This window comes from Protopterus annectens, chromosome 2.part0 (genome assembly GCF_019279795.1).
Source record: "Protopterus annectens isolate FY-2018-M chromosome 2.part0, PAN1.0, whole genome shotgun sequence".
Lineage (NCBI taxonomy): Eukaryota > Metazoa > Chordata > Ceratodontiformes > Protopteridae > Protopterus > Protopterus annectens.
This window is the reverse complement of record NC_056728.1, coordinates 970,016,504-970,041,662: the sequence shown is the minus strand read 5'-3', so window position 1 is coordinate 970,041,662 and position 25,159 is coordinate 970,016,504. Positions and strand designations below refer to the sequence as shown.

Sequence of the window (25,159 nt, the reverse complement as noted above, 5' to 3'; positions counted from 1 at the left end):
GCTTCTGTCCGCCTTCTACATATTATTTTATAATATAAAGCCTGTCAATGTTACAACTAAGCAAAAGTATTTGCATGCTTTAATATTGTTAAATTGTAACATTTAAAATACCTATGACTGTGCACTATACAAAACTGCTATATAGTGTTGCATCAATTTACATCATGAAATGTTTTATATAAACGGTAGCAAAAACTGTTTTACTTAGTTACTTCTTCATTCCCATCAGTATTGGATGTCCTTCTATTCACTTGCTGCAGCAGTGTTCATTCTGTGCATCTCTGCAGTTCTCTGTTGCAGGTTAGACCCCCAACACACACACACACACACACACACACACACACACACACACGTGCCAATGAAGGGCAGAGCAAAGGTCACACTCTTTACTCTTGCTGTAATGGCACATGGGACCAGTTGACAGCCACACGTGCCATGGCATACACACCCACTGTACCAAGTTCAGACCTCCCTGGTTTATACTAGGTGCTGTTGCAGTGTAACTCTGCAGTTCTCCATTACAGGTCATATGACATATGAACATAGGCAAACATTATTTATTTATTTATTTTGCATTTGTTAACCGGGTTGGTCCAGCTGGGTAAGAATTTACCCTTTTTCAGTGGAGACCCGAGGGGGAAAGCCCCAAACAGACATACAAGTAGAGACAACTTTACAATAATACAGAGCAAAACAATGTCATGAATACAAAAAAATACATAAACTGACAACCCAGTTAGAAAATCACAGGGATGACCCAACAAGAATGCATGATGACTAGGGTGCAAAAGCCTGATGGGGACATCATGGAAATGAAAGAGGTGCAAGTGCTCACCCTCTTGCTTTTCTGCTTCACTCTAAAAAGTCTTCTGCGGTACCTGTAGTTGTATATGGTTACTTGTTTGTAGTTTAGTGGAAGTAATCCAACTTCCTGACGTAGTATTGACTGGCCATTTCCTGTTGTAGAGTCCTCTACAAACAACATTATTTATTTATTTATTTTGCATTTGTTGACTGGGCTAGTCTAACTGGAATAAAATCCATTTTCAGTAGAGGCCCGTGGAGAAAAGCTCCAACACAGATAATTTTATACAGTAAAAAATAATCACAAGTTCAAATAAGTATAACAGTAGTAAAATAGCTCTAAACAGTTACAGCCATACACAGACACAATATGTAACTGTAATAATTATCTCAAATTCAAAGAATTATAACGGTAGTTAAAAAGGGTCTAAACAGATTACAGACATACAGATTAGGTACAGTTGTCATTACAAGCATACCTAGCTCATGATGAGGTGATATGCAATGCAATACATATAAAAACAAAGTAGTTGTTTTTAATTGCAAGCAGGATAAAAAAGTATATACAGTTGATAAATTATACAAATGTATCATATGATACAGTGAAATAAAGATATATAGGAAGCAGAAAGAGGATGTAAGTAGGTAGAATATACTCTTGGGTACTTACGTATTATCGCAACCAGATTTTCACGGTTGCGAAATGCGCATACCACCACAAACAGGAAGGAGTACATGAAGCAATTGAAACTGTCTTTGTAAATGTGTAGTAGTGCCCCAAAACTTTACATTTACTGTAAAGTGGTGTTCAGAGTGTATTTTGCTGGGGAATAACTTCAGATTACCTTCGGGAACAGAAACAGTGGAGAAAACCATCTTCCTGTTTTTTTTTTTTGCATGCATTACATAGGCACGCTACACTTTTCATGGCAGCTATCATACTATCATTTGTCTCATTTTGAACCTACAGAAGAAATTATTCAGAGAAATAAAAGACAGACACTGAGAAATTGTTTAACCCACACTTGCTTACTTTTAACCATTATTGTATTTACAAATTGTTAAAAAAATAAATGTCACTAAAACCATCACTATGTTTGTGTTTGCCTTCTCTGAAGGATTCCTTCCACACAGTGAATGCAATCCGTCCATCACACCGACAGCAGGCATGACAATGCAAGCATGCAAAAAACAGGAATAGGGCTTTCTCCACTGTTTTTGTTCCCGAAGGTAATCCAAAATTATTCCCCAGCAATACACACTCTGAATGCCACTTTACACTGTTTCATGGCCTCGTTTCTACCAAAATAAGCGAAAGTCACAACCGCGAAAATCTGGTTGCGATAATACGTAAGTACCCATTAATGATATACAGTGAGGTATGTTTTACAGTTCACCCACATGTTTACAAAGATCAACAAGTTTGCCGTCTTTCTTAGACACTATTTTCTTGCAAAGCCATATTTCAAATGTCTGTTCCTATATCCAGTGGGATCGAAAGACACAACAACAACAAAAAAAAAGTCTCCCATGTTTCATTAATTTCAGTGTTACTGGTTGCCTTCCTGACCATCTCTTTCTCCCAGTACCAGTCTCTGCTCTAAGTGCAAGGTACTGCTAATCCATGGAATAAACTGCTGTGCTTTTTTTCTGTCTCAGCATTTTCATTTGGGTCATTGGAAAGGGTTTCACTGGCCAAATCTCTCTATGGAGCTCCCTTCTGCTCTGGCACAGTCTTTTTTGGATTAACATTTTTATTTCTTCTTTGGCATGTTCTTCAAAAAAAATGTATTTGATCCATCAAGAAAAAAATATTCTAAAGACAGCTGGGTGTACCACAGCTTGAATCTTACATATGGCTCTTGACATTATTTGATTGCTGGGATAAGCATGTTTCTCTTCTGCATGGTATACAGTGAGTAATCATTTTCCATAAACATTTCCTTTTTGCCACAGTTTTGCCAAGATCAACTCTTTCTGCTTGTATGATTGCATCTTTATTAATATAGGTCTTGGCTGCGTTCCAGTGGCCAGATTTGGAGCACGTACACAATGTGCTCTCTCAATTAACACATCCTGCTGTGGAACTCCAGTCTAGTTGCTTATTTGCACTTCTGCAACATTAATGCAGCCTGATAGTTCCAGTTTCTGTAATACAGGAGAAAATAGCACAATTTTTCAGCACACTACGTTTTAAGGCTAATGCTCAGCCAGGATTTTCTAAAGTTTGACCTCAGATTTTTGTAGTTTTATCAGTTCATCTGAATAGCTACGAAAAGCTTTTGTTGTTTGAGATGATAAATTCTTTCAGTGTTATTTCAAACATTGGGTTTATATCTCACCCAAATTATTGGAATCATTCTCTTGTACCAGAGCTGAAACTTGAACTGCGTTTTGTTAAACAGCTGTATGATTCTTCTCTTCTTTTCTGATTTATTTTTTGTCATTTTCTGCAAATGTCATCGTTGCTGGCATCCAAGCAATGTAATTACTAGCCAGTCACTAAAATTTACCCTGCCTGACAGTTTCACTGACCCTTTTGTTGCAGTTTCTGTTTTCATTCTGGGAAAGGTCAAATCATCCTGTCATGCAATGCTAAGTAAGGATAGCCAATAAGTCAATAACACTGTTCTCAACTGATTTTGTTGACTGGACATGAGTGTTTGAGTGTAGTAATTAGAAGTATGCTAAAAACTTTAATGCCAGTTTTCTCGACTTGTTTCAATGTTTAACTGCCAGTATTTGAAATGGCAGCTGTCATTATGTATATGCCATATAAGTGTTCAGGTACATCATACAAAATGTTTCCCTTGTACAAAATATAGTGACAGGGTCTAAAAAATATCATTTTGTAGACTAGACTGCCCTGTTGAAAAGAGAAAAATGGCAAAAAGATAGGAGGAGCTAAACTTTTTTTAAACTTTTATTTTTTTCCTTTCTTTTAGGTCAGCTACGGAAAAGACGCTTTTACTCAGAACCTCTAGAAAATGGTAGAATTCTTTCTGTTGGTTCTACGTTCACATTTCAGGATGTGCTGGATGAACTTATAGTTTTCACCCCTAGTGTAGCACATATGCAGTCAGATGAGATGCATTTTTCTGTCACTGATGGTACATACACTGAAAGTGGGAAAATAGAGTTTGATATAGAGCTGCAAAAGAATGAGTCTCCACGTTTGGCTGTTAACAGGGGCTTACAGCTTACAGCAGGTAAGTGAAAATGGCAGATGCTACAAAATTGTAATAGAATGTAGTTTTCTTACTCTGTCAGGACTTGTGTGTTTCGAGGGTATAGAGAGGTTATAAATGCATTATAATTCATACTGTGTGCAGCAAGAGTTTTGAATGAATTATCTTTTTGTAATGAATGTCTGTATGAGAGAATGTAGTCCCACCTTGCTGTTCTGTTTTGACTTTTAGAGCTTTATTGATGTCTCCAGTGTAGAGCTGCATTCCTCCATTATTCTAGGATTGTCTGTATAACAGTCATCTAAAAGTGTCAGCATTCTCTGCAATATACATTTTGTGTGTGTGTGTGTGTGTGTGTGTGTGTGTGTGTGTGTGTGTGTGTGTGTGTGTGTGTGTGTGTGTGTGTGTGTGTGTGTCTGTGTGTATGTGACTGGTCATGAGTTTGTCTGCTCATTGGTCCTTTTCATTTTTATAGATGGCTTCCAGATAACCATAGGTACCCAGTTTGGAAAGCTGTTGTTTATTGTAGAACTGGTAGATTTGTCTAAATAATTGTAACAGTATTTGCAATGAGTTTTTTTTCTCCACATTCTTTTTCTGATGACAATCAGCAAGAACCCTGCTGGTAATTGCTTCCTTAGGCAGGAGGCAAGCAGGACAGAAGTGAGGAGCCATCATTCCTACACTAGAGGCTAGCATTCCCTTCACATTCCAGAAACATCCAAAGGGTTGGAGTGCATTGATCCTTTGCAAGTGACTTCCAGGGAACCATAATTACCTAGTTTGGAAAACTCTTGCTTATTATGGAGCTGCTACATTTGTCAATAACTATAACAGTATTTGCAGTAAGCGTTTTTATCTCCCTTCCTGCTCCCCCACACTCTCACAGACACACTCTACAACAGCGATGGTTTGTTTGACATTATGTTGCATGTTTTGCTAGTTTTCTAGGTCCATGGCATTTATGGGAAAATTACTAGTCATTGTTCTAGTAGAAGACAGACTCCTCCTAAAGATTACAATTTATAGTTTCTTTTTGTATGTGAGTCAGTAACCAGTCTTCTATTTGTGAATACTGTTCTACTTTGATAAGAATGTGTTAATTCATGGGAATTTTCCAGGATGACCTCACACTGTTCAACAGCGTAATTTTATCTCTCCCAATGTGAAAAAAGAAACTGAGGAATAGGAGACTGTAACTCTGCCAGATATAGTAAGTTCAGTTACTGGCTAGTAAGTACACTAACTGGATGCTAGCAAAAAAGAAAATTAGAGAGCCTGAAAGAAAATAAACTAGAAAAAGAAAATGAAAAGAGAAAACACTGACTGGGTAAGTATCCTGTAGCTGTTCAGCAAAAAGCAGTTCAAGCTCCATCTTTGGTGCAAGGCATGACTTCCAGTAATTTAGAGGAAAAATAAATCAAATATGTTCAGAACTGATTAAAATAAATGAAACACTGAAGAAGTATATCAACTCGGATAATAAAAGGCTAGAAAAAATGAGAGGCTTTAAACAGCTATTCAGATGAACTGATAAAACTGCAAAAATTAGAGGGTAGAGTTAGAAGATAGACCATGTAGATAAAACCTGAGATTTCCTGCTGTACCAGAGAAACTGGAAGGAGCAGACTATTACTTTTATGAAACGCAAATAAGTAACTGGTCTGGTATTCCACATTAGGAGGGCACATTGTGTGTATGCTCCAAACCTGGCCGTGAGAAAGCAGACATGATCTTTAGAAGCAAAGATGCAGTCATACCAGTGGAAAGAGTTAATCATGACAAAAATGTGGCAGAAGAGCAAAGTATTAAAATTGGAGACAGTGGAGTGTTTGTGTAAAATTACTATTCAGTGGACACCAGGCAGAAGAGTAGCAAATTTATCCCAGCAATCAGGGAATGTTGGGAAGCAGTTATGAGATTCAAGCTGCTGTATCCACCTGTCTTCATAATATCTTTTCCTGTGGGATCAAAGTAAATAATTTCTGATACTGAACAGATTAAGGAGGAAATAAAGGTTTTTCTGACAAAAAGTGAGCCATCAAGCAGAAGGGGACACTGCTTCTCATTCTTCTGATAATAAAGTTCATCGAGATATTTTGCCAGTAAAGCATTTTCCAGTGTTTCAAAGGAAACTCTTGAGAGAGACAGAGGAAAAAAGCACAGGGTTGACTAGAAGACTCGGAAGTACCTTGGACTTGAGTCAGAGTCATGCTTTGGGGGACAGATATGAACAGGAAAAAGAGCAGCAATACTGAAATTAGTGAATAAGTCTGATAAAGCATCAGTCACATTTGTGAAGTATGGTTTTATAAGGAAAAGTGGCTGAGAAAGATTGGACTTTTGTTGAGTTTGTTAAACTTGTGGGGGGATTGAAAGGCATATATCCCACTTCCATGTCATTAATATTTGGAAGGACACTAAAAAAACCTGTATTTTTGTTGTTAATACTTATATAAAACATTTAATTTTATATATATATATATATATATATGTATATATATATATGGGTCTACTTCACTTGACCTAAAACTCATTTGAATGACACCAATTTGACTGACACCCAATTGACCTAAATTTTATTTGACCTAAAAGTCATTTGACTGACTCCTATTTTACTGACATATAAGACATCGGCTTCTTGAGGGTTTTCTTTTACCTGTGACTTGTTTGTGATAAATCGAATTACTGTAACTTATAGTGCTGACTGTTAGAATTCCAATAGTCATGTAGAAAGTAGCATTGTAGTGTTTCTAAATGTGGGTTTTTCTGTTTACATTTTTATGGGAAGTATCTAAAGTAATTTGGCAAATGTTTTGTGCCTTCCCAGCAGTAGTGGCAGCATGTAGAATACTGTAAGGCAAGTTAAAGGTATATGCCCTTTTCCCCACTGTAGTGTGATCCTGGAGTTAGTATATATAATCAGGTGGGGGGCACAGCCCCCCACCTAGTTTGGTTGTACACTGTCCCGTTTCAGTTAAGAGGGTTAGTAAGTAGTTTTTAGGTTCTGGAAAGGGTTAGTTATTGGTGTTCTAAGTGTGCTTGTCTATGGTTTAAGGTTTAGTATGTTAAAATTCAGTATTGTAAGCTGTCAGTGAAATGGAAGTCAGTCAAATTAGTTGTCAGTCAAATGAAATTTAAGTCAATTGGGTGTCGGTGAAATGGGTGCCAGTCAAATGAGTTTTAGGTCAAGTGACCTATAAAAGTATAAGTCAATTGGGTGTCGGTGAAATGGGTGCCAGTCAGATGTGTTTTAGGTCAAGTGACTTATAAAAATATATAGTTTTAAGAAATGTAGGTATTACAATGTAAAAAGAGAAGAAAAGCTAGACAAAAGCATGTTTACGTTAATATGCTGCAATCCTGGGCTGTTGAAGTGGGGGAGGGAATATAAATGTGCACTGATTGTAATATATGTAGAGATAAAATGTTTTCTCATACTTTTGCATAGGTTAATGTCTGGATTAATGCCCTGGCTTAATCTAATGTCAGTTTTTTTGTGTAAGCATGTGGGCTTTAAAAATAAGCAAACAGTGTTAATGTAATGACAAGCGTTCCTTTAGTAAATGTTCAGTGTGATTTGAGAAGTTTGGAGCTGAGGGCAGATATACATTTGTTCTTATGTTTCCATGGAGACAAGCTGACTATAGGTGCAAGCAATAAATCTGGAGGATTCTGGGCATTGTTTAGTGAGGAAATCAACTTAAAAGGTACAAGGACAGGCAGCTTAGTAAACAGTTTGAAATTCTTGGAAGTGAATGCATAGTAACTTTTTTTTTCTTTAAGTAATACAGTGCATTAATTAAAAGTATGTAATTTAGTTTTATTTAAAGATAGCAGTGCACTTTTTCATAAGGATAAAATGTAATGTTTTCTGAAAACATAGAAGCTGTTTTTCACATCTGGGAGAGAAATAAAGATAAGGCAAAAACAGACAACAATTAGTGTTAAGTAGGAGCACAGGCTGTAAAATGTGCCTTAACATGGGAAATCTTAATTTTAGGTTAGGCAATGCTTGTTAGTACAGCTGTTGATTTGGAATAATTTTTCATCTCGGGAGGGTTAAGCTTTATTATTTGAAGATGTACATAGTTTTGTGTTTGTTTAAAGTTAAAAGCTTATTGTTCTGGAGGGTGTTTAAGGTGTTCATTAAAACAAGAAGTTTTGTAAGATATAGGATAGGTTCAACTGGAGATGACAAGAATCAACTGTATAAAAGATCAACCTGCCAAACATTAGTGGACACATATAATATTAAAGCTGGAAATATACGTTTAAAAAAGCTGTCATATATAATAGGTGGTGTGAGTAAAGGTGCTGGAAGTAGCTCAGAAATCCACTGAAGAAGCTTTTACCTTAATGTCCTCCCTTTCAAGAACCAGTGCAGCTGGTTGGTTAAACAGGCTCATAGTTGTTTACTAGGCTAACAACCACAAGGGCCTTTTTAAGCTAGCCGTGCATCCCAAATTTCTGACAAGTTTTGGTACCCTTGATAAGTGTAAGCAGAGGCGTGGGAGATGAAACATTTACAAGCAGGGGCATGGGAGCTGAACCATTTACAGGTTGCGTGTGTCCATTATAGAGATAGGCCAAACCAGTGATGAAGTTCCTGTTCCCCATCCAGTTGTCCAAGTTACAGTTAAATTGGGTTATTGAGGAACTCTGCTTCATATGGATGGGGAGCCTGTTCCAGAGACAGGGCAGTCTCTGGGATATGTACCTTTCTCTCCAGCAGGTCCTGTTATATCACAGGCAAGGTTTAAGTCTTTTGAATGTGTCATTCTGGTGCTATTTGTTTTGCAGATATGCAAGCGGTCCCAGAGTCAGAGTGGGGTCTGACAATGCCCTGTATGCCACACATAGATTTCCCCTCAACAGCCTTTAGGAGACAGAATACAAGGATAGGGCCTTGAGGCAGTCTGCATAGGACATTTTACTTATGCCCTGTATTTTTTAGTGCGGAACGTCTGTGGATATTCCGTTTGTTGGATATGCCTGGTTAGGTACATACCAAAGAGGGTATTGCACTCAATGATAGGTGTGATGAAGGATAAGTATACTGGAACAATGACTTCCCTGGATCTAGATGCCATACCTTTGTTTATAAGTTGCACAATGTAGAATGATTCCCTCACTAGTTTAGACATATGATGGTCAAAGGATAGATTACTGTCTGTGTCCCTAAGTCCCTGACTGCTGGGTCAGCTCTAAGGGGAGTGTTGTCGGCGTGATAGTAGTGGTGAATGACTTCCCAATGCATGCTGTTATGCATGTCATTTAGTTTTAGTCCATGGCTCTGACTCCAGTTGTTTGTCTGTGTCAGCCCTTCCTGGAGAACATTTGTGTCAGTGTGGAATTCAATGACAGCTTCTAATTTGCAATCAATTGCAAATTTAGTCAGCCAGCGACGATTGATATTGACCTTGACTTCAGAGAACTAAATGCCAAACAGGAGTGGTCAAAGTACTGATCCCTGAGGTACTCCACTTGTGACTGGCCTCTTTCTAGAGGTGGAATCCCCAGTTCTAACTTCCTGGGTCCCATCTGTGAGCCAGTTGGCTATCGTGTTTATACCTAATTTCTTGAGGTTGTCAAAAATGCCCAAGTGGGGTGTTGTATCAAATCCCTTGACTAGGTCAATGTAGACAGTGTGAACCATTTTGCCCTCATCTTTACTTTGGTGACCTGCTCAAAGAAGTCCACCAGGTTGAGTAGGCATGACTCGCCCTTGATGAAACCACACTGGGTTGAGTCCAGTATCTAGAGGATGTCCTTCAAGAATGCAACTGCAGTCCTTACTTATGGGTTGTCCTGCCTCAGGCAGCCCTTCGGTCGGCCGGATTCCAAATTCTGGGTCCGGCGTCGGCTGATGTTGCCTCCACCCCGACGTCAGAGTGGCTGGGATATAAAAGCATCAGCCGATGCCATCTTCCTCAGTCTTTCTTGCCGCGCGGTGCCCGAAGCAGAAGCAGTTCGCAAGTGCCGGTCGGCCAGCTCCTGTGTTTTCAGTAACCAAAGTCATCAAAAAGCTAAGTACCCCGTTGGGGAACCTTTTCTTGCCTCAGCCGATGTCAGATAAAACTGCAAAAGTTAATAACTGTTTGTCTTGTGGTAAACAAATACCTCATAAGGACTTCCATTCTTACTGCCTTCCCTGCCTTGGCCCAGACCACGACGTCTCGGCCTGTGCTGCCTGTGCTTGCTTCAATAAGCGCACACTCAGGCGCCGGGCAGAATTTGCTGAAGACTTGTTTGGCGAAAAGTACTCTTATATCATGCCGTCGGAACAACCGACAACACATATTTCCAAAAAACGGAAGGACCGGGACCGACACTCTCGGCCCGTGACTTCCACCGACACCACGCCAAAACCTACCGCGAGTGCATCGGTCTCTTCTGAGGCAGTAATTCCACCGCTCCAGTCCAACGACACCGCTTTACCGTTCTCTTCGGCCCGGGAGACTACCCCGGTTCGGTTGTAGATTTTCCTCCAGAAACCGAAGCCCAAGATTTTCCTGAGACCATACCGGTGGACAAAGTTACTCCAGCACGTGGGGCAGCTAGGCTTCTGGTGTCTATGTCCATCAAGGCCTACACACGTGCTAAGGCTACCAGCCAGGCTAAGTCTCACCCCCCTAAATCTTTTTCTCAGGGTCCCACTTCTGATAAACAGATCATGACTTTAGCTGCAGATCTTATTTCCTTAATCAGAGGCTCCCAGGCTCATCCTGACAGAGGTTCCCAGCCGCCTTCAGACAAAAGGCCTAGGGTTGAGCAGACAGATACCCTTTCCTCAGATGAAGCCTCTGGTGACTCTGACCATGCAGATTCCCAGGAAGAGTCTTTCCAGGCCTACGAGGATTTTGATGCTGAGGAATCTATTCCTTCTGCCTCTCCTCCTGTGGATATTTCTTTCGGGGAAATTCTCCACTCCGTGAGAGAGCATTTCCAGTGGCAGGGCCAGGAATTCTCCGACTCCAGGAAACTGCTTCATACTTTCCTTAAGCTACCCCAGCACAGGCCTTTAGCTATCCCACCAGTGTTAGATGTATTGGATGATGTGTACTCAGATTCGAGTGCTTCTCCTGATTCTCTCCCTCCTGCTCCTGTCAAGCCAGACAGATACTACAGGGTTCCTGAAACTCATAAACATCTCTTTAAGGCCCATTCTGTTGATCTAGAAACTATTTCCCAGGGGCCCAAAGGAGTGGGCACTTCCACGGCCAAAAATCCTTTGCCCGCAGACAGGGAATCTAGATCCCTGGAGAGGTGGGGCAAAAAAGTTTATACCTCAACCACCCTTGCCATGAGGGCCCTTAATTGCCTATTTCATATGTTTCAGTATCAGGATTTCTTGATGGATGATTTGCAGAAAAAGTTAGCCTCTCCTGAGCCTTTAGATAGAAAGGCCTTGCAGGATTTGGTTCATAATACACAGCAGGTTAGCAATCATTTTCTTCAGTGTGGTTATGATGCATTGGAAGTTTCATGTAGGGCAGCTATGACAGGGGCCGTCATACGTAGACATGCTTGGTTGAAAGAACAGGCATTGCCAGATCATGTTAAAGTAAAGCTTCTAGATGCACCTCTGGAAAAACACAAGCTATTTGGTGCTAATGCTCAGTATGTGTTGAAATCAATTGAGGAAAAGGCTAAATCAGTGCAAACAGTCAAAGATTTTCTCCAGGTTCAGCCACCAAGGTTCATCAGGAATTGGCCTTCAAAAAATTGGTCCTTTCCAGACACTGACAAGTTCCAAAGGGGAAAAAACAGGCGTGCCCGAGGGAGAGGGCAATACCGAGGCTCCTACAGGGGACGCCAATGGCAACCAACTAATCAGAGAAGTGGCGCAGGGACTTCTACTGCTCCACAGGGACAATCACAATGACTTGACCTTGACACCGCTGACCAAGGCTCAAAGAGAAGCACCTTTAGGCGGAAAATTATCCTTATTTTCAAAAAATTGGCACGCTTTAACAAAGGACAAATGGATTCTGGACATAATAGACCAAGGCTACAGGTTCCACTTCCATACTTTACCAACGAGACAAGGCATGCCAAACCTGCCACAAAATCAAAGGGCAGAGGCACTCATACAAGTTTCAAAGCTGCTACAAATCAAAGCAATAGAAAAGGTTCCTTCTCAGGAACAAGGCCAGGGATTCTACTCAAGACTGTTCCTTGTTCCAAGAAAAGAAAAGCAATGGAGACCTATACTGGACTTGTCCGCTCTAAACACTTTTCTCATTGTGACAAAATTCAAAATGCTGACGCTATAGCAACTTCTTCCCATGCTGGGCAAGGGGTCTTGGCTGGTTACTGTGGACCTCAAGGAGGCATACCTGCATGTCCCAATCAGACACAGTTGCAGAAGATACCTCAGATTTCTTGCAGGGTCAGAGCATTATCAATTCTCAGCATTGCCTTTTGGCTTATCTACTGCGCCCAGAGTATTCACGAAATGCCTGGCATCAGTAGTGGCACACTGCAGACTCCAGGGCATACAAATATACCCTTACCTGGACGACTGCCTTATACAAGCGGACAGCAAACAAGCCTTGACAAAAAACTTGAATTATGTCATTCACTTACTACAGGCTTTGGGATACACAGTCAACATTCAAAAATCAAGACTACTGCCATCCCAACAAATAATTTTTCTAGGAGCCAAACTGGACACAAAATCACAAATGGCCTTCCTCACAGAAGAGAAGCAAGGACAATTACCAGAATACTTCAAAAGCCTAGCAAAGCTCACCCAGATGACTGCAAGGAAAATCCTGCAGGCCCTGGGTTTCATGGCATCTTGCATTCTACTGATTCCACTGGCAAGACTACACATGAGAAAACTACAATGGTACCTAAAAAGTTTGTGGTCTCAACACAGCCACAACTTAGAAGCAATTATCCCACTCATCCCATGTCTACAAAGGGAATTTTTGTGGTGGGCTCAAGCAAGCCAGCTAAACAAAGGCATGTCCTTCAACAAACCTCAAACAAGCCAAACCATTACAACAGACACCTCAGATCATGGATGGGGGGCGCATGGAGGGCAGATGCATTCAAGGACAATGGTCCCCCAGGGAAGTGCATCTACACATCAATCAAAAAGAGATGTTAGCAGTAATTCATGCAATCGAGGCCTTCGGAAAATTTCTACAGCAAGGTCATCTGCTAATAAGGACAGACAACACCACTGTTATGTGGTACATAAACAAACAGGGAGGTACTCATTCTTACCCCCTCTGCAGACTAACAATGACTCTTTGGGAAAAGTCCCTGAAACTGAACATACAGTTGCAATCCCAGTTTGTTCCAGGCAAGGACAATGTTCTGGAGGACAGTCTAAGCAGAAACATCTTGGACCCGCACGAATGGATGTTGCATCCAGACATTTTTTCACAAATAACTCAGGCATGCGGGAGGCCGGACATAGATCTCTTTGCCTCACACCTCAATCATCATCTGAAGAAGTTCTGCTCGAGGACACACCATCCTCAAGCCTGGAGAATGGATGCTCTCTCCTTTTAGCTGGAACTCTCTAACAATCTATGCATTCCCACCTCTACCATTAATGACCAAGGTGTTACTGAAGATCAAAGTAGAACAACCGAAAGGCATTTTGATAGCTCCAGACTGGCCAAGACAGCACTGGTATCCATTACTAAGGAGCATAACTTGCACCAAGCCGTGGCCCCTGCCTCAATGGCCTCTGCTTTTGACTCAGCACAATTACAGGACGGTTCATCCCAACCTGCAAACTCTGCAGCTGGCAGCTTGGAAGGTTCCATGACTTCTCCCCATATCTCTCTCTCCAAGGAAGTTCAACAGATCTTACTGGAAGCACGCAGACCTTCCACCAGAAAAACTTACTCAGCCAAGTGGAAGAGATTCAACATCTGGAATGCCAACAAGGGTCAGGATGCATCAGTAATGAGCATCCCACAGATACTAGAATACTTGGCAGAAATGCTACATAATGGACTTTCATATTCTTCCATAAAAATACACACTTCAGCAATTTCAGCAAAATACAACAGTGATCCGCCTGTGTTTTCACATCCTTTGCTAAGACAATTTCTAAGAGGAATAAAGAATATCAAACCTCCCAGAAAACCACCAGTGCCTGCATGGGACCTCAACTTCGTGTTGGAAAAATTAACTCTTCCTCCTTTTGAACCAGCAGCATCTTCAGAATTGCAATTCCTCTCCTGGAAAACAGTTTTCCTGTTGGCTATTACCTCAGCAAGAAGAGTTTCGGAGATACAGGCCCTCATGGCAGTACCTCCATTTCTCATTTTTCATCAGGACAGAGTTTCTTTAAGAACCAATCCTTCATTCATGCCAAAAGTGATATCCAGGGTGTCTCTAAATCAAGCAATTCACCTGCCTACCTTCTTCCCCAATCCTCAAAATAAAGGAGAAAAGCTGCTGCACACTTTGGACATACACAGACAACTGCGCTACTACTTGGACAGAACAAAGGCCAACAGAAAGTCTGACCAACTATTTGTAGCTTACGCTGCTGGAGTGCAAGGAAAGGCAATTTCCAAACAAACAATTTCTAAATGGATTGGACACTGCATCAGATTCTGTTATTCTTTCCACGGAAAAGGTGTGCCAGCCAATATCAGGCCACACTCCACCAGAGCTATAGCCACCTCCACAGCCTTTCTAAGAGGGGTGGCTACAAAGGACATTCTAGAAGCTGCTACATGGAGCTCCATGCATACATTTTCCAAACACTACAACCTGCCTTTATATTCCAGATCCTGAGCAGGCTTTGCTTCGGCAGTCCTGCAGGGCATTTTAGCCACACCATCCTTATCTTAGAGCCTACCACCCCCAGCTTAGCTATGGTAATCAACCCATATGTAAGGACTGCAGTTGCATTACCCCAGCCGCTCTGACGTCGGGGTGGAGGCGACATCAGCCGACGCCGGACCCAGACTTTGGAATCCGGCCGACCGAAGGGCTGCCTGAGGCAGGACAACCCATATGTAAGGACTGCAGTTGCATATCTATCGGACATCTACATTTATGGTAGGTACAAAACTGTACTTTTACTATATTCTTTCCGTGGCATTACATATAAGACAAGTGAGACTTGTTGGTCTGTTTCCACTGTCTGTAGATAGCCCACTTTTGTCTAGAGGGATGAGTGTTGCTGTTATGCATTCATGAGGCATGAAGCCTGATTAGAGGCAATGGTTAAATGGCAGTTCCAGAGGGCCTGGTAGGTCATATTTCATGCCATTTAGAATACATCCTGGGATATTGGCTGAGACAGTTGATGCAGTGTTCTTGGCCTTAGAGAGAGCATTAAGGACCTGCTCCCTAGCTGTAGCAGGGAGAGTTATATTTGATGGTATTTCCTGAGGGACGGTTGAGGGAGAGACAGGGTGGGTAAAGTTGGAGCTGAATTTGTCGGCCAATAGGTTTGCTATATATTTTAGCTCATTATAGATGTCTCCATTTACAGTGAGCTCCTCACACAATTGTGCATTTCCTTTGAGGTTGTGAACATAGCTAAAGAATGCATTGTGGTTGTCCTTGGCCTGGGAGGCCAAACTGTCCTCAAATTTGGCTTTGATAAAATTTATTTGACCTCTGACTTTTTTATTTAGTTTGATCCTTCTGGGTGCTGCACCTCCTAATTTTTGCCATGATTTTCTTCCTTTTGTTTTTTTTTTTTTTTGTTAGTTCTGTACTTCTTCCTGGTGAGTACAGCTACCTGTATGCAGCTATTAACATGCTTGTGTAGGATTTCTGTGAACAGTTTTGCATAGGCAGCAGTGTTCTTATGATTTATGGGTCTTGAAATTTTGCCAGGTTATCACTTAATAGTAGGAATTTAGCTTTAGAGTAGTTCCTGAATATTCCAGGGTTAGCTGAGAGTGCAGGTTTTATTTTTACTTCAAAGGACGCCATTTTGTGGTCTGACTTTACCAGGGAAGACATGACAGTAATATGTGCAGCACTCTCACATATTAGTGAGGACCAGATCCCGGTTGGTATATTGACAATCTGGTCCAGGGAGTTTGTTTAGAAAATCCAGGGATCTCTGTGCTTGTACATTTGATGTTGTATAGGATTCCCAGTTAATAGTGGGATAATTAAAGTCATTCATGAATATGATATTGTGTTGGATGGTGAGTGTTTCCAATAAGTTTAAATACATGGTACGAGTTTCCTGGGTCATAGGTTCATAGGTAGGTACTAGGCTATTGGCCCAAGGGCCTACGTAAGCCTAGCCAACAAGGTTCCCTGGCTTACGCCACCCAAGAAAGTTATTTTTCTATGCCACTGTCGAGCAGAGATACAGAAGTGATCCCCACAGTGTATTTCCTATTTCCTATCGACTCATCAAGATTTTTCTTGAAGAGTGCTAATGAAGAACTTTGCTTGACATAGATGGGTAGCCTGTTCCAGAGTATGGGAAGTGGCTGGGATAGGAATCTATCCCTCCAGCATGTCCTGTTTATTGTGGTGACAAGGTTTAGGTGCCTAGAGTATGTAGCTCGGAGGGATTGAGATTTCTTTAGGTGTAGCATGTCCAACAGCTCTGGGTTTGACATAGCTTTATATGTTAGGCAGAGATCACCTCGGAGTAGGCGATATGCTACGGAGTAAAGCTGGAGTTTTTTGACACGGTCAGTGTAGGGCATTTGTTTGAGGCTTGCAAGGAAGTGTTATTGGATTTTGCTTATGGTGATTAGCACATGGAGAAGAAGCTCAAGTGCATTGTCCTGTTTGACCTTGAGGTATATTTATTTTTGATGTAAATAGAGACATTTCCACCTTTAGTCCTGGTCTGTGTAGTAGCTGGTTTAAATGTGTAAAAGGTATTATAATCTTGCACTGTCCACGGCTTTAAACCATATCTCAGTGATTGCACAAGTGTCAGCATTCTCAAGGATGAAGAGAGCTTCTAGGGAGTGGAGATTTTTGTTTATATTCCTAGCATTGAGCAGTAATATCTTCAGATTTTCTTGGCTTTGATTTGCTATGTCAGAAGTACTTTTAGTTTGGCATTGCCTAAAAAGGCACTGTAGGTGAAGACAATGGGCCAGATTCAATAAAGCCTACACTAAGTGTACACTAATTGTACACAGTATGTATGCAGTAACATTTTTATCACAGTTTTTGTGCTTTCAGACTCAGAAAGATTACACTAAGTGTACATGTAGTCTATACTTTGTGATAACCTTTGTGAATCCTTCTCAATATTTAAAGCTCCATGAATATTAGTAGGAAAACTAAAATTAGGAGGAAGAAGGTGTGCGTTACGTCTGTATTGTCTGTTCACTCAGAACAGTGTGCACTTAATGTAGGCTTTGTTGAATCTGTTGTGTTTTAGCTAATATTTGAAAGCCTAGAGGGAAGAGGTGCAGTGCAGCATGGACTGTTGACCATGGCCTTCCATGCTGACAAATATTGCACTTCATTAGAATGACATCAGAAAGTAAACCAGTTGTTAAAGTCATTCACCTTTTGTTCATATTGTGGTATCATCCTTGGAGAAGGTAAAATGCTGCTCATTGCTAGGCTCATACCAGCCTGGGACATATTTTCGGGTAGCTCCTTAATGTCTCTCTTCATATAGTCTAGGGAGGTACATATCAGGTCATTTACACCCACATGGACTATGATGGTACTTGTGGACCAATGACTTGAGTGTGTGCATAATGTGGCAGATCCTAGCCTTTGATAAGCAACTGACTGTGACTTTCCCCTTACTCAGCTTGGTGAGAGGGACATCAGTTTATCTCACTATGGAGTCTCAAATGACCAAAATGTTTCATTGTGTAGTGGCTTGCCTTATGAGCATATAATTAGAGGTTCCATCAGATGTGGCTGTAGGTGTTGATGTGGGTGTTTTGAAAGAGTGCATTCAGGGTTGTTGAGGGTGTATGTGTTATGTGTACTTCGTCTAGGAGGGCTTTGGGGTTTAGGATGTTTGGGTCTATATGTCTGCTTTTAATTGTGTGTGATGGGTGCAGTGTGTGTACTACTAACAACCTTATTGACATTAGGAGTACTTTTATGTGAGAGTGTTGTCTCCAGTGACATTGTGTAAATACAGCTCTCGTATATCGTATTAGTTTGAGAATTAACTGGTTGTCAGTAAACATGAGGTAATTTCTACATTGCCTCAGGATGCTCATATCCACCAGACTGGTTTCGGAGATAGTGAGAAGTCCATATCCATGGTAACATACCCTTTTTATTGATTAGACAGTTATAGTGAGAATATAAAGCAATGTCAGGAGTATCTGGTTTGCAACTCTGGAGACAGTGCTTGTCACTGCGAACTAATTGTCCTTTGTGCAACTAGGCATTGCTGAAATTCCAATCGTGCATTAATAGGAAAAGTGTCACTCAAGCTATCTGTGTCTATACAGGATACTGTCAAACAGTTGAGAGGAAACTAGTAAGGAGACACTGAAAATTTAAAGATGAAGCATTTAGACAGGTACTGTGAAGTTGGAAACAAATCAAGCAGTACTTAAAACAAATAATTAGCTTGTCAAGAATGAGGAAACGAGGTGGGTCACGTGAATAACTATTGCCTGGCTACTGTTAGTGCTGGTCTCACCATAGCTTCACTCTGCTAGGATACATTGCTCCTTTGCTATTCTCTCACCAGAAACAAAACATTAGCAGCAGTCCCAAGGTGAGAAGCAGGCCACAGCCTGTTTGTTGATCAACAGTCTTGTCCCAGATGATGCAAGGGTCTGTAGGTTTTTTGTAGCCTTTTCCTGGTAGATTCCTTGAATAGGAACCAGAACTATCAGGAATGTCAAGCACAGTCAGTCACTGCCCAACAAGAAACAGTCAAGAATCAATGCACTCTGCTCCTTCTCTCGCCAGGAGCAGAATATAAGCACAAATTCCAAGCTGTCACCTATGAAGCAGTTATTAAGCTTTCCATTGATGAGCAGACTCCAGTAAATAATGTTCCTGTGCTCCTTCTCTCACCAGGAGAAAACAGAAGGGTACTTACTTATTATTGCAGCCAGATTTCCATCCTACCCAAATTTGTTATGTTTGTTCGAAAATCTCAATGTTAGCCTTAAATGGGGTGTGTGAAGTACTAATTAATAGTCTGTCATATTGTGTATGAGGCAGGAAGAGGAATAATAGTCACATGTCCTATTTTTTCATGGACGTATTTTTCCAACGTAAGTTACTTTCGCATAAATCAGAGTTTTGCTTCAAAGTCTTTGTTAGCCAATGTCTTATTCGTAGAATATCTTATTTAAAGTATGGCAAGTTGTGATGATCTTATTCATGCAGCTGTGACTTTTAGGTCGATCCTGTGTTTGACATCTCCCACTTTTTAACATCTTGCCTTGTATTACTGGACGGTGACAGTATGTTTTTTACATTTGCACTTGGATACTGTGATATTGTCATTTACAACTTTTATCTACTCACTGAATGTACTGTATTTTGCGTTGACTATAGTAATTTAGTAAACTTTAGTAAATAGCACTTTATAGTTTTAATATTACTTGTCTTTATTCAGTTTTCTGCATAATTGTTTGGCTGTAAGACATTTAGGGTATGGTAAACATGTAAAAACAAATTGAAGACATACAGAGGTCCTTCACAAGACTCAGAAGCAGCAGCCATGTGTACTGTATTGTGTACTGCATTTATCATTATGGCAGGTCAGGAAGGGACACTCCCATGTTAAACGAATGTTGGTGTTATTCCTCTTGCAATGTCATACACAAACCGACAGATAGTAATTAAGACTTCACACAAGCCTTTTCAGGTTAACTGATAGGCTCGCAAAAACATTACGAATTATCGCAGGTTACAATTATGTAGTAGCAAAACAGCAGACCTGACCCTTGAAGGTGACTCCAGAGCAGAGGCAAAGAATATCGAAGAAAAAACTGGAGGTCAACCACCACGTAAAACAGCAATCCTTTATTTAGAACAGAGAATGAGCGCTTTCGCGTGCATCCACAAGGCATGCTTCTTCAGATTAATAATACACAACAAAAACTAACTCTCTTATATACATAAGTAATCACTTAATTACTTCCAATCAGTCAATCAGATGAAGAAAATTAATTAGTTGATTGAAGCTGAGTTTTAACTGAATATCAACTCTGTTAAAGGACTATTAAGAGACTAACTCTTTCATTTCCTTCTAAAACCAGATAACTTCCAAATAAACACTCTCTACTATAAGAGCTACATACAATTGAGACTATATATCTCAATGTTAATTTCATAAAGGTTAGAATTATACCATGTTGGTAGAACAGTGAAAGCTGATTAAGAGTAGGAGATCAACAGAAATAACATAATTTAAAAATATATATATCAAAAGTATATTAGAAAATATATATATATGTTTAAAAATGTCCATTCAAATCATACTATAAATGTCCATTCATATCATACTAAAACTAAAACTGTCTAGAGCACGATGAAATATCTGTCATTAACAAGTAGTTAAGGCATGTATATGAAGACAGAGTTTTCGAAATGAAAAACAGTTGTTCCTATTGCAAGGCATGCAGACCCAAGAAATCTTAGAATATGCATATTACTAATCATATAGAAACAGTAATATATAGAAACATTCATTTAAAAAATCATGTTGGGATGTGGGGGTTGGGATGTGGATGTCCAGTGTGATTAGTTTATGGTCTGATCTTACCAGCGAGGGGTTTACCTCTGGTGTGGAATGTTGATCTCCCATGTTGGTGATGATTAGGTCCAATATGTTGTCACCTCTTGTGGGAGTGTTGGCCAGTTGTTCCAGGGCGTTTGAGTTTATAAACTCTAGGAAGCGTTGGGCAAAGGAGTTTGTACTTGAGTAGTTTTCCCAGTCAATGTTTGGGTAGTTGAAATCACCCAATATCATGGTGTTTGGTAGGACCTTCATATTTTCCAATGTTTTCAGGAATGTTGAGTGGGGGTCCTGAGACAAGGTGGGTGATCTGTAGCAAGCTACAATCAGAAAAGCAGCTTTGCCCACTGTTAGTTGCACATGGGTGGTCTCCGAGGCCTCGTGCTGTGCCTCTAACCTGGAGGTGTGGGTATCCTTGAATGAATATGCTTCACCTCAAAAAATCTAGATCCCTCAGAACCACAAGGGCGGGAGACTTAAACCTTGACACGGTTATTAATAGAACGTGCTGGAGGGACAGATTCATCACCCAGAGACTCCCTATGCTGTGGAACAAAATCCCGGTACATGTGAGGCAGAGCACCTCGCTGGCCTTGTTCAAGAGGAATCTTGACCAATGGATGGGGGATCGCAGACATACCCCAGGGATTACTTCAGTGTCACTGCTTGACAGAGGCACAGCAAAATAATAGGCATAGTTTTATTCAAACTAAAGGGGTGGCGAAAGCCAAATAACTGTGGGCTAGGCTTATAAATGCCCTTGGGCAGATAGCCTAGTACGAACCTATGAACCTATGAACCTATGTATGTAAAACACCCATATACTTCATGTATAGCCCAACTATCTGGCTTAAGATGGCTTAAAAGTCATTTTTACTAAAAATCAAGATATTATAAAATGTAAAAAATATATATAAAAAATACCTAAGATGTGTTACATGTTATACCTTATAAGTTGTCAAGGTAAACATTAAATATATATCTGTCTAGTAGATGTACATATACAGATGAATAAGCAAATAAATAAATTAATCACCATGGTGTAAATATTATAAGTATAAATATATAAATAACTTAAATAGTATAAATAGTTAGTATATATATATATATATATATATATATATATATATATATATATATATATATATATATATATATATATGAATATATAAATAACAGTAAAAATGTCCAAAAATGTCTAAAATCTAGAATTTGTTTGGTCATTAATATTTACGTTTCTTTAAAAATGATCTGATACTGACATATGTATTTAGACCAGGATAGTATTGGGCCCTAAATTTTAGTATCCAGCTTAATTCCAGATTTTCTAAATCATTAAAGTTATCCCCTTTTCTTGAGTTTTGTTCTTTTCTTTGTAATACCCTGAATCTAAAGCTATGCTCTGGAAACTCTAAAATATGCTTAGCAAGAGCATTTTTATGTTCAGCTTTCTTAATCGCATAGATATGCTCCTGTATTCTATCTTTTAATCGTCTGGTTGTCATACCTATGTAAAAGGCAGAGCACGATTCACAGGTGGCTAGATAAACAATATTAGTTTCTTCACAATTGGCTGGGCACCTAAAATCATGTTTGAAGGATAATTCAGGATGTATAAAATATCTTTCTTTGGATATCCAAAGGCATGAGTTACACTTCCCACATGGATGTGTACCCATGCCATGTTTGTTATTAATAATATTCATGATAGGACTTGTAGGTCTTTTTTCATTACATAATAACCTTTTTAGGTTCTTCAAATTCTTATACGTAAAAGTTGATCTCGTCCCTATTAAATGTTTGATCTCATCATCTGTAGTTAAAATATGCCAGTTCTTCATAATGATGTTAGTTAAATGTTTATTGTTACTGGTATAGCTAGTTATAAAACAAATAAAAGAAGAATCATGGTATGTATACTGACTTCTATATAATGTGTGGTTACTATATTTATTGTCAGATGTATTCTTAATAAAAGTTTCTTTAATCCTGGTTACCATGTTGGAATCATACCCTCTATCTAGAAATAGTTGTTCTAATCTGTTGAATTCAGCATTTCGTTCATCAGTTTCTTGACATAATCTATTAATTCTCATAAATTGTCCTTTAACAATGTTTTTAAAAATAAATCTGGGATGCATGCTGTCATATTGCAATAAAGTATTTTTCCAGCACGCTTTTCTGTATAAAGATGTCTTAAGTCCACCTCTCCCATCTTTTTTGATGTTGATGTCTAAAAAGTTTATATTAGTAGTAGAGTATTCAATAGAAAACCTTAAAAAGTCTGTGGTTTCCTCTAATTCAGATATAAAACTTTTTAGTTCTTCATATGTACCATCCCATACCAATAGTATATCATCCACAAACCTATGGTATGAGAGGACCTTATTATAAGAGGGATGTGGAAACAAACTCGTGGTTTCCCAGTTGTGTACGACCAAGTTGGCGTATGTATTCACGCAGGGGTGCCCATTGCCACCCCCCACTGTTGAATATATATATGATCATTAAAGGTTAATATGTTGTTGGTTAGTACTATTTTTAGTAAGGTATTCAATAAGATTTGTTCGTTGTTAGTATATATTTGACTCTTGTTCAGCAATAATCTAATGGCCACCATTCCATAGGAATTCGGAATTGCAGTGAAGAGACTCTTCACATCTAAAGTGACCAAAAGATGTGACTCAGATATAGCATGATCCAATTTTTTAATGTTTTCTATGAGTTGATAAGAGTCTTTCAAAATAGTAGAGATGCCAGAAACCAACGGTTTTAATCTTTTTTCAATGAAAATAGAAATATTCTCAGTAACCCAGTTATGCCGTACCACTATGGGACGAAGGGGTGGTGGTAGAATGCCCTTATGCATTTTGGGGAGACCTTTGATGTAAGGTATGGTTGGGTGTTCAATTAATAAAAATAAATAAAATTCATGACTAATTATGGTTGTAATAATAAGTAATTACCAACAGAAGCACAAATCCCAAGATGACTACTGAGCATAGCCGGCCTTAGGCATAGGCCAACTAGGCGTCTGCCTAGGGCGCTGTCCTAGCAGCGGTGCTTTTCCAGTATTTATTTGGTGTAAGTAGACCAGGATGAGGGCACCAGGTGTTGTGTGGGGGGGGGGTGTCATGGAGCCCTTTTGCCTAGGGCACCAGTTGACCTAAGTCTGCTCCTGCTACTGAGAGGCAGAATGCGGGCTGTCCAATAATTGGTGGTCTTGCAATAGATGTTGCAGATTTTAAAGGTAAGATGGAAAAAATGGGTTAATATCCTAAGCACTTCAGTGTGCGCTAAGCAATTAAATGTGAAAGAAGGGGTAACTTAAGCTTTAGTTGTCTAAGTGGAGAACCAATAATTTTAAAAGAGCTAGATATAACCTGAGAAAATCTAAACCCTGAAGTGATACCAAGAACTTTTTAACAACAAATCTTCGAAAAAATAATTATAACTTCACTCAACTATCCTGCAGGAAGAGAAAAAACTGAAGAATAAGACGATATTTAACAGGATTATAGTAGATTAGCTGGCTCTGAAGAGAGAATCAAACAAATAAACCATTTGCTCTTTACACTTTAAGTTTCTATACTGAGATAAAATGTTGAAAGAGGAAAAAAACATGGACACAACTACTACTAAAACAAAACTTTCAGAACTACAGTCACCGGAGAAAGATGTAATTTCCAAAAGACAAAAAGTTATAAAGTAACAGGAACAACAAAAGCCAGGGATTAAAATTAAAGCTGATCAAGTGTTAAACATGGGAGACATCAAGACTGCTCTGTTACCCATTCAAGAAGCTCTGAAAGAACTTACTACCCAAATACAAACGTTTGGAATTTCCTGCAACCAAATTCTTGAAAGAATGGACAAGACTGAAGCTCGGATATCAGGAAAATGAAGATAAACTAACTTTACTTGCAAAAAAATTAGATATACATGATCTGGACATTCTGGCTATTCAAACAAAGATTACTGATTTAGAAGCAAGATCCAGGAGAAACAATATGCAGAATCCATACAGTATAATGAGTTAATCCCATCTATAACACAAATACTTAAAGTGCTTCTTAATGACTCTGACATGGTAAAAAAATAATTATAGAAAGGGCACATAGAGCATTGAGAGAATCACAAGCATCAAATAGCCCAAGACCTGTGTATGTTAAAATACTTAATTACCAAGATGTCAGCAAAATCCTTATAACAGCAAAAAAAACTGGTGGACATATTATGTGGAATAATAATAGAATTTCTCTGGCACAGGATTTGCCCTTACAAGTCAGACAAGCTAGACAGTCTTTATCTCCATACTGTAAGTTTCTTATTGATAAACATATTAAATTTCAAATGAAATATCCTAATATGTTAATATTTACAGTAGATGGGTCTAAATACTCTGTTTCAACGAAAAATGAGGCAAAAATCGTCTTTTTGAAAGTTTTTAAGTGTTTACCTGCTTCTGAGACTTGATCTGGCTTTCCGTTGAGACTAAAATGCTGTCCGA

The 25,159-nt window shown here is 39.4% G+C and overlaps 1 protein-coding gene across 1 annotated transcript in view; it reads left to right on the top strand.

The window, feature by feature from the left end:
* Positions 1-25,159, top strand: part of LOC122792799 (extracellular matrix organizing protein FRAS1-like) — a 4,352,848-nt gene that overhangs the window by 2,751,019 nt on the left and 1,576,670 nt on the right. The window contains exon 42 of the mRNA XM_044060368.1: positions 3,750-4,013. Coding sequence (XP_043916303.1) covers positions 3,750-4,013 — 264 coding nt within the window. The remainder of the gene's footprint in view (positions 1-3,749; positions 4,014-25,159) is intronic.